The sequence below is a fragment of the Uloborus diversus genome, chromosome 9 (genome assembly GCF_026930045.1).
Source record: "Uloborus diversus isolate 005 chromosome 9, Udiv.v.3.1, whole genome shotgun sequence".
Classification (NCBI taxonomy): domain Eukaryota; kingdom Metazoa; phylum Arthropoda; class Arachnida; order Araneae; family Uloboridae; genus Uloborus; species Uloborus diversus.
In genome coordinates this window covers 85,334,101-85,344,692 of record NC_072739.1, presented here as the reverse complement: position 1 = coordinate 85,344,692, position 10,592 = coordinate 85,334,101, and the positions used below count along the sequence as shown (strand labels likewise).

The 10,592-nt window shown below is 31.1% G+C and overlaps 1 protein-coding gene across 1 annotated transcript in view; it reads right to left on the bottom strand.

The window, feature by feature from the left end:
* Positions 1-5,387: 5,387 nt before the first annotated feature.
* Positions 5,388-10,592, bottom strand: part of LOC129230356 (ankyrin repeat domain-containing protein 12-like) — a 30,434-nt gene continuing 25,229 nt past the window's right edge. The window contains exon 11 of the mRNA XM_054864753.1: positions 5,388-8,867. Coding sequence (XP_054720728.1) covers positions 8,691-8,867 — 177 coding nt within the window. The 3' untranslated portion in view covers positions 5,388-8,690. The remainder of the gene's footprint in view (positions 8,868-10,592) is intronic.

The following is a 10,592-nucleotide window of genomic DNA, read 5'->3' as shown; positions in this document are numbered from 1 at the left end:
CAGTTTTTTGAAATTGAAGCTGTAACAACGCAATTCTAGCCGACCTTTGATGATGATTGGGGAAAGAGTCCCCCCCCCGGACATGTTTCAGAATTTAAGCCCTAAAAACGAAACTTAAAACTATTTTTAGTGATATTTGCGAGAACTGAGGAGGAAAATTCATCCGAAAATTTCAAGGCAACTTTTAATGATGGGAAGGGGGCGTTCTTTTGAAAGAAATTGAAGTCCTAAATGACGTCTTGAATTCAAATCATGTGTTTTGCAATCACGAATTGCGATAGGACCCGGTTCGTTGGGTTTCCGGTTTCTATAAATGAAATCGAATGGAAATGGCCAAGAAAGTTGCACCCGTCATTTTTTTGGTGATTTTCTAGAACAAGTAATACAAAGCATATTGATGAGAAAAATAAATGGTGATTAGGATGCGGTGACAAAGATAGATTTTGTGGCCGATATCCACCAGTATACTTATCATAATAATTATTTACAGCGTGTAAATAATTTATGCTGTTAATTAATTGTTAAATTATTTATTGATATTTTAATGTATTTTTATTTCTTATCAATCTTAAATGAAGAGAATTAGCTAACTGGAAATTTTGTATAAAAATTAAGTTTTACTCTTTAAGTTCATCTATATAGGTGTTCTTTCCTTTAAAAAATAAATAAATAAATAAATAAATAAAAACGTAATTTTAACCCTTCCCCCCACACCCTTGCATTTTTTTTTTTTAAATTTAAAGTCTGATTGAGTAAAGCGAAGCCGGAAAAAGGTATGAATAAAATCAAAACACAGACGATTTGTAACTATGACGAAGAAAATTTCACTCTCTGAATAAATATTTTGTCATGGTAATATCAAAAATCAGAGTGGATAATGTTTGTTGAGTTGAGTGATGGTAGTGAGAAAATAGTTGAGAGGTTCTTGCCTGGAACTTTTTAAAACTGTAGTAAAAAAACCCGCAGTTTTAGATTTTTGATAATGTAAGGCAAACGAGAGGTTTCGTGGCTCTCCCGTAACAATTATTCGAAATCGGAACTCCAAAACGCACTTATTGATTGTCTTCGATTAATTTAGAAAACGAAAAGTTTTTTTTTTTTTTTTGAAATTTAAGAGCTAAAAAAGCGATTGTAAGCTATTTTTTGCAACGTTTGGGGCGAGCAGTTTTTTGAAATTGAAGCTGTAACAACGCAATTCTAGCCGACCTTTGATGATGATTGGGGAAAGAGTCCCCCCCCCCCCCCGGACATGTTTCAGAATTTAAGCCCTAAAAACGAAACTTAAAACTATTTTTAGTGATATTTGCGAGAACTGAGGAGGAAAATTCATCCGAAAATTTCAAGGCAACTTTTAATGATGGGAAGGGGGCGTTCTTTTGAAAGAAATTGAAGTCCTAAATGACGTCTTGAATTCAAATCATGTGTTTTGCAATCACGAATTGCGATAGGACCCGGTTCGTTGGGTTTCCGGTTTCTATAAATGAAATCGAATGGAAATGGCCAAGAAATTTGCACCCATCATTTTTCTGGTGATTTTCTAGAACAATACAAAGCATATTGATGAGAAAAATAAATGGTGATTAGGATGCGGTGACAAAGATTTTGTGGCCGATATCCACCAGTATACTTATCATAATAATTATTTACAGCGTGTAAATAATTTATGCAGTTAATTAATTGTTAAATTATTTATTGATATTTTAATGTATTTTTATTTCTTATCAATCTTAAATGAAGAGAATTAGCAAACTGGAAATTTTGCATAAAAATTAAGTTTTACTCTTTAAGTTCATCTATATAGGTGTTCTTTTCTTTTAAAAAAAAAATAAATAAATAAAAAAAATGTAATTTTAACCCTTCCCCCCACACCCTTGAGGTTTTTTTTTTTTTTTTTTAAATTTAAAGTCTGATTGAGTAAAGCGAAGCCGGAAAAAGATATGAATAAAATCAAAACACAGACGATTTGTAACTATGACGAAGAAAATTTCACTCTCTAAATAAATATTTTGTCATGGTAATATCAAAAATCAGAGTGGATCATGTTTGTTGAGTTGAGTGATGGTAGTGAGAAAATAGTTGAGAGGCTCTTGCCTGGAACTTTTTAAAACTGTAGTAAAAAACCCCGCAGTTTTAGATCTTTGGTAATGTAAGGCAAACGAGAGGTTTCGTGGCTCTCCCGTAACAATTATTCGAAATCGGAACTCCAAAACGCACTTATAGATTGTCTTCGATTAATTTAGGAAAAAGAAAAGGTTTTTTTTTTTGAAATTTAAGAGCTAAAAAAGCGATTGTAAGCTATTTTTTGCAACGTTTGGGGCGAGCAGTTTTTTGAAATTGAAGCTGTAACAACGCAATTCTAGCCGACCTTTGATGATAATTGGGGAAAGAGTTCTCCCCCCGGACATGTTTCAGAATTTAAGCCCTTAAAACGAAACTTAAAACTATTTTGAAAAGAAGAAAAATGAAATGTTTGGAACTTCCTTCAAAATGATCGAACATGTGTTTTGAATAAAAAATAACGAAATTTTCTTTTGAATTTCTTGTGGCATTATTTACACGCTTTTTTTCCTCCCAAGCGATCAACTATGCAAAATATTGATGAATTCATAATCGGCGTGTCCCGCCTTTTTCGCTTATATTATAATTTAAGTCTGTTTTAGTTAACGGAAGATAATATAAAATGATGCCACAATGTGTTTTATGTCTTTAGCTTTTAGTTAAAAGAATTGAGCTAAAATCGGAAAAACGTCCAAATTTTGGAATAAAGTTATCGGGAATCTCGTGCTTTAAGCATCGCTTTTTGGACTAAGGTGCTGAAATTTAAGAAAGTTTAACTTGTAATTATTTCAAAGTAAGTACATAACATTTTTAAAAATCCATAAAGGCGATCGTTCAAAGTTTTTTTCACGCGCAATGTAAAAGCCAATGGCAGCGATCCGAAATTTGGCAAAGTCTGTTGTTGTCGGGTTTAGGGTAATTAAGATTTTTTTTTTTTTGAAATCTTTAATCTGTTTAAATTGTGTTCCAGATATCTTAAGAAAAAAAAAAAAAAAAAAAAAAACCCCACTAATTAACAGAAACATTTTTTTTTTCACTTAGTTAAATTGAAAGCGCGGCGCCTACGCTGGGTGCGGTGCAAACTTCCAAAAATATGGCAAGTGCGAACTTGTTGGCCCCATATGATAAGCTTTAAAGCCACAGAGGTGCTTTTGTGATTTGATATGAGCCCCCCCCCCCCCAGAAAAAAAAAAGAAATACACAACCACATGAAAAAAATTGCTCAGTTGTCACTACTTGATGCAGAGGAGAAAAAGGAGGATTGACATTTTTATAATTTTTTAACGGAAGGAAAAAAGGATAGGTGGAAAACTAGAACATTACTCGCGATTATGGGGCGCAAGATACGCATGTCCGCAATGAATATATCCGCAAAGAAGCAAATATTTTCTTACAGCAGCGAATATATCCGTGTCCGTCTATAATATCTAGCTATGATTACTACGTTTTACATTAGCAATATTAATTTTAAACATATTAGAAGTAAAGAACCTGAATGATTGTCGCGAGATGAGCGTGCTCGCAACGAATGTATTCGCCTTACGTATATACTAGAGCCGCTATACAGATAGGCCGACACATCAGCTTAAGTTTAGCCATTTTGGATCGGATTTTTCATTGTTGCACTGCTTGGGTTACCACAGCACAGTTTCGGGTTTCGCCAAATTTGCCGAAAATAATACTTTATTTTCGGCAAAATTCACATAAACAATTCACGTGCCGCTAATAATCGCTCGCATTGAACAATCACCAAACGCGAACAATAAACAGAAAAGACAACCAATCAAATTTGCGCTCCGATCCAAAAAGGCGCGTCGACTCGTATATATAGGGGCCTTAGTATGTACTATCTATTAATAATTTTTACAAATTAATTAAATAATATCAGTTTTAAACAAATTAAAAGTGAAAAGTAAGAATTTTAACGATTATCGCGAGATGCGTGTGCCAACAGCAAATGTATCCGCAGAGCAGAGCTAGAACATTACTCGCGATTATGGCGCGAAATGCCCATGTCCGCAAAGAAGCACCACATCATCCACCGAACGCGCGGGTGTATATACTATCTTGTAAATATTTTTAATCTAAATAAATAATATCAATTTAAAACGAATTAGAACTAAACATTATCTTTACTTCTTATTCGTTTCAAATTGATCAAATCTTTATTTAAGAACTTTTACGATTATCGGACGACGTGCAGCTCCGCGGCGAACGTATCCGCGCAAGGCGTGCGTCTATAGTTCTGGTACTGAGTTCGCACTAGCTCCAGAAATATTCATAATAAATTAAAATGAAATCATCTGAACGTTTTTTTTTTGCAAGATACTCTGACGCCATCCATTCTATGCGGCGGTTTTCGTTGAAAAAGCGACACCTTTACTAACTTTTGGAAGAAGTATGTCAAAAAAGCATAATTCTATTTTGCCCTTATTGAAAAATATTTCTTTCCTCCGAAAATTTCATTTAGCCCCTCCCCTCCGGGAAGTTATTTCCAGTTCAGCAGGTTAAAATTGCCCTATTTTTGAGGGACAATTTTAGTTCTTTTTTAAACATTTTAATGAAAAATTCTCCAAGACTAGGTACTGAAAAATTACATGATTTTATTTGTAAACAAAAAAGCTGAAAAACTTAACTCAAGTGAAAAGGGGACCCTAATAACACAAGTGTAAAAATGCAGTTACAACAGAAATTTTTTTTAAAAAACAACGTCTATATGTTTAGTTGCTCGCGTGTGTGTGTAAAGGTAAAACTCTGCAATTTTGGTAAATAACCAGTATACTTTTTCAATAAAGCATCCACTTTTTACAGTTCGTGGCAACTTACCAGAAAACAACACTATTGTAGGGTAGGCCAGTGATTTCAGAATTTTCCAGGGAGAGGGGTAAACAGTGTAACTTCAATGCACTTTAGAGGTAAAAACATCGGAAAAAAAAGCAAAAATGCGTAATTATTGATTTTAAAATGGATGGGGCTGCTATAGAGCCAGCCCACCGACACAACCCAATCGAACAATCACTTTTCTTCTCAATAGGCAGTGACGGATTTACAAGGTTCGGCAACCCCTTAGTCATGAAGATAATTACATAAAATATGTTTTTCATGTGCATTTTTGGGTCTCCTTATTAGCCTGCATGTCACGGGGCACTCCTTTCAATTGCGAAACGGTAAATCTGCCACCATTAAATAGTTTTAATAGCAATTAAAACTATTTAATGGTGGCATTTTTGTGAACACGTATTAAATTCCTTTGCATGCTTTTAATTTAACATATCAATCACATAAAACAAAACGTTTGTAAAAAACAACTTTATTTACAATCACAAAAAACAAATCTGTACATAGACATTCATATTTAATCATCACACAACTACAACTGTGACAGAGCGAAACTACATCAATTTGGCTTGAAATTTTATATGAATGATGTATGGAAAATAATAGAATAAAACCCAGATAACCCCTTAACACCTTCTTTTCCAAATTTAGCACTTGGAAGGAAGAAATAAATAAATAAAAAAGTAGCATTTTTTAAAGTATCAAAATATGAGCATACATATTAACAGTTATGAAATGTTTGATGAATGGAAGTTCGCCATCATAAAAATGGTTTTTGTCTAGGAAGCTCAACTTCTTCTTAAAAATGAATTATCTTCTAAAAATTAGTGATTGAACTCTTTATAAAGAATTATAACATTTCATTTAAGTAGAATTAAAATTAAGTGGATTCATAAGAGCAAATTGAATTATTAAAGCAAAATAGTTGAGCAATTTTTTTTTTTTTTTTTTAAATTATAAAACAAAATAGTTGTTTTATTAAATTGTTATAAATTAAAATGAGTAGGGTGTCCGGCAAAAAAAAAAAATTATTTATAATATGTTACATTAAATATGATTTAAAACGGAATCTAGTTTAAAGATTCAAATGCATTATATTATATTTGTCAATAAGAATGAAATAGAATATATTACTTTTTACACTGCCAATGACTTCAAAAATCATAACACCACATTTCACCACACTAGTTCCAAAATTCAAGGCCTATTGTAAAATTGTTCCTTTAAGAAGTTTACTTTAAAAGCATAGGGTTCCAATGGCATTTTTGAACAGTATGGTCCTGAAACTAAACATTTTTGTAGAATCGCTTAAAAATAGCAAAGGTTTCGACGCTTGTTTGCCTACTAAAAATTAGTTCAAAAAGAATTCTTTTCTTCATGCACATACTCAACAAATGTAGCTGGTTTGCAATTTCAATGCTGCATATAGTTGAAATCAAAGATGCAAATACCGAACGTATACATTGACATCATTTTTATTATTACATTTGGATTTGATACAATAAAGTAAGGTAAAAGTGGGGTAAAATAAGCTATCCTATGATAATTTGAAAAACAAGCAGGGTAGAAAGTTCTTGAAAATACATTCTTTTTTTATGAGCAATGAAAATTTGTGATACATTTCAGCACTTTCTTTGCTTGAACTAATTGAAATGACTGGTGTGGTACAGCTAAAAGTTTAAAAGACTTCAATCTATTTGTTTATCGAATTTACGATGAAACTAAATTTATATGCATGCAAGCAATCATGATTTAACTATTTTTATTTTATTTTTTCTGAAAGGAAGATTAGAATTTTAAATCCACAGTTCATTACAAATGAAATTTTGCTTACTTGAAAAAATAATTTTGTTGCATTAGCAAAATCATTTTAGCAGTGTACACATTTATGAGGCAAATTTTTCTATCATTTTTAATGACTTCAAAATAAATGACACTGCCATTATTTAAATAAGAAGAAAAGTATCTTTTAAAAAGTTTTGGAAATAATAGAAAGTTACCGTACAGAATGTCAGACAAAATCAATTTTTCAACAAAGTATAATCATTTAATTAGATTACAAGAATTGAAAAACAACATACTACTTCAATTCAAATGATTAAAAATGAACGAATGTAAATAATTTCAAGATGTACATGATGATTTGCCATCTTGATGGAAATATGAAAGAATATTTGTTAACAATTTAATTAGAAACAAGGAAAAAATCACTGGGTACAATATTGGCTTATAGTTATAACAGGGAGCAAAAAAGAAAAAAAAAAAAAAAAAAGCTTTAACTAGCCATATAATATGGTTATAAGGTCTTAGAAACTTAAGCTCATTTTAAAAACCCTATTAAAAAAAAGGGTGGACACTGAATATTGTTTGAAGTACAATAAGCAGGAATATTTTGCGGGAAAAGACAAACCTGATAGATAAAATAAGTGAAATCAAGCATCTTTAAAGTAATACCTTTGACTGATATGCTTGGTGTGAATCATTAAGCTTATATTTCAAAACATATCAAGAAACAGTTGCCCTACCTATCAAGGTGAGGAAGAAAGTAAAGGAAAAAAATTATATATTAAAAAAAAAATTTTTTTTTAAACAAATACATTGCACTGTCTTTCAACCAAGGATGGATTGCTCATAGAGGCAATTGAAAGACAGAACTATTCAGGATATATGAATTTAAAATTCAGTAAATCATTGCAGTATTTAAATTCTTTCAAAGACTTTTTAACAAAATAATTACAAGAGCTTTTACAAACTGAAATTCAATTCTTTCAACACAAATTCTAACTAAAGAAAATATTTTAAATCGACCCACTTAATAGTAATGAATGAAAAATTTGTGAAAAGATGAAACAAAGCTGAACAAATTATACTGTGTTAATAATCAGTAAAATTTCACAGTAGTACTAATTTTCAACTCCGTAATATTAATCATAATAACACTCAAAAGCATGTCACTAAAATTTGAGGTTTCATTTTTATTGCATCAAATAAAAGCAATGCAATATTTGCATTTTTCATATAATTTTTATTGAAAATGCATGTTTTAAAAGATAAAGAACATGACTTTTCACCTGACTGGAAGTTTTCCAATAATGGCAACTGCAGGTTAAAATAGGCATTGGGAAAAGGTAAAAAATGAAAAAGGCAATTTTTTGATCTTGATTCAATAAAAACAGCAAATAAATTTAATACTTAATGTTTGCGAGACAAAATTCAAACATCTACATGAAAGATATATGAACTTCTTAAAATGTTCTATCCTTGTTGCTGCCTTCCTAATACAGTGAGAGGCTACTTGATAAAAAATACATTTAATTAATCTGTATATTTTAGTTATAAAAAATAATAGATTCATTATGTCTACATAATAAATTAAATGCAGGCCTATAGAGAAGACTTGCAATAAAAAGCAGAGAACATTATAAAAATGGTAATACCTTCATCCAAAAACTAATTTGCCAAACTCTTATAGAGTTTTTAAGTTAAGATATTTCAGTAACACACTAAGTATTAAAATTATGATGAGAAAAACATATGAGAAAGACACACAAACTGTTAATGATTTGGCCTCTGAGAACAAAGAATTCCTCAGCTGTATGACTTGCATTACTGGTACAACTGAGGCGATCACGGTTATAAAAAAACAACAATGGGCTGACTGGATAAGTTTGACTATAATGTTATTTGATTCACTAGTCTTTCAATAACACAGAAAAATACCCTAGCTGATATGATTAACCAAAAACAAGAAACAAAATTAATAACGAGATCACATTCTGGTGAGATGAAAGATTTCATGCAGGCAACTCAAATTCATCACTGACATGAACCATTGGTACAAAAATATCATCAATTACAGGTGATGACTTCATATCACACATGGCAAGTTCCTTCATTTTCCATTCCCAATCTAATTTTTGTACAGCATGTAGTGATTCGGCTTCATTGTGGTGTCGAAGCAGCATCGCTTCCTACAGGGAAAACATTAAGCTCTTTTAGATACACATACACAATAAAACCTATCAATATCAGCATACTTTGCAAATACATACTCTGCTCTGTAATTGATGTAAGAAATATTTTTTAAGGAGTAATCAACTAATATTTATTAATAAATTTCAATTCAATAACCTGTAGGAAAATTAGAGTTTGATATCTGTTTTGGATGATTAGAACGCATGCATGTGTTCAGAGGAAGACAAATGCTGCAAAATTCAATGCGCAGAAAATATCTGTAAGTTAGCAAGTAGAAGCAAAGAATTTGCAGAAGATCTCGACTTTTATCTTAATCAATGCCCAGAGCAAGGTAACAGGCACACATGAGCATGCATTGACTGTTATGCAGATATATGCATCATCAGATAATTATTAATTTATCAAAACAGTCGAACTTGCTTATAAGGGACCACAATATTTTATTTGTTTGTTATAAATGGATTCGTGAAAAAAAAAATCACTTAAAAAAAAAAAAAACTTATGTACAGTACCAAAGTAGTTGTTTATTTGCTTTGAACTGTCTTATTATCTCTGTTTTGTTGTTTTCGATGAACGTGTAGCTCGAAAAATGTCATCATTTGCATCCATGGCTTCAAAATAGTTTTAAGTTTTTCTGCAGTTTAGAAGCCATTTAATATGTTGAGGGCTGTTGTTCTCAGAATTTATGCCTTATCTATAACTTTCGGCTGAATTCAAAATGTTAAAATTTTTTTTCCAAAAATAAGATAATCTTTTCTGAGGTAGAAATGTTATGAAATGCAAAATTTTTGCTCGCTTTAAGGGGGGTTTGCTCATTAAAAGTGAGTTATGTTAGCACAGCTCTAACATTGCACCAACCAGATCTGTTTGATTTTTTTGCTAAATCCGAGTTCCCGTTAAATCAGGGCTCATTATAAGAGGGCTTGATTGTATTAAACATGTTATTTTCATAATTTGCAGATGAAGAGTTCATCTCTTGCATTCATAAATGCATGATTGAAAGCAAAAGGCATTATGGGTCAATCCATGTCACTTCAACCCAGTCATGACACCCATAGTCTCAGATTTTGGTGAAATTTGGCACAATTGTTCCTTTTATAAAGTTATGAGAGAATGCAAAATTTTTTTGCTATATCTCAAACGGTTTAGATTTTATGGAATGTCAAAGTTTTCTGAATTTTACGATTTTTGCCGATGGCGCGCGTGAAAACTAATTTGCATTTATGCAGAAAATAAATTATAACTTCCCTATTTACCAACGAATATTGTTGAATTTTTTTTTTAATAAACCTGATTATGCAAGGATTACAGAAAAAATACAATTTCATCAATAATTATCAATAAAAAAATATAAAAAATTCCTAAAGTACAATTTATTAAGTTTTTTTGAGAAAGTTTTGAGCTATACTTAAAATGAGATATCTCCAAATGGGTAGTAAATAATCCCTCCATTTTTTTTTATTTCTGATCTAAAAGATGTATTTTATCACATAAAAAAATAATTTAGGTGGTTTTTACACTCCTTCATTTCAACAAGGGGCAGAAAACATTTTTTAAGATAGCTGCATGAAGAAAAAAACATTAACACCAGCCTTGCTCTCAAAGGGTAAAAATCTGACTACTATTATGCAATTTTGTCTGGATGAAAAATTAGATTGAATATACAACACATAAATGGTAAAAATTACATTTAAAATTTGTGATTACAAAAATTAGGTGCA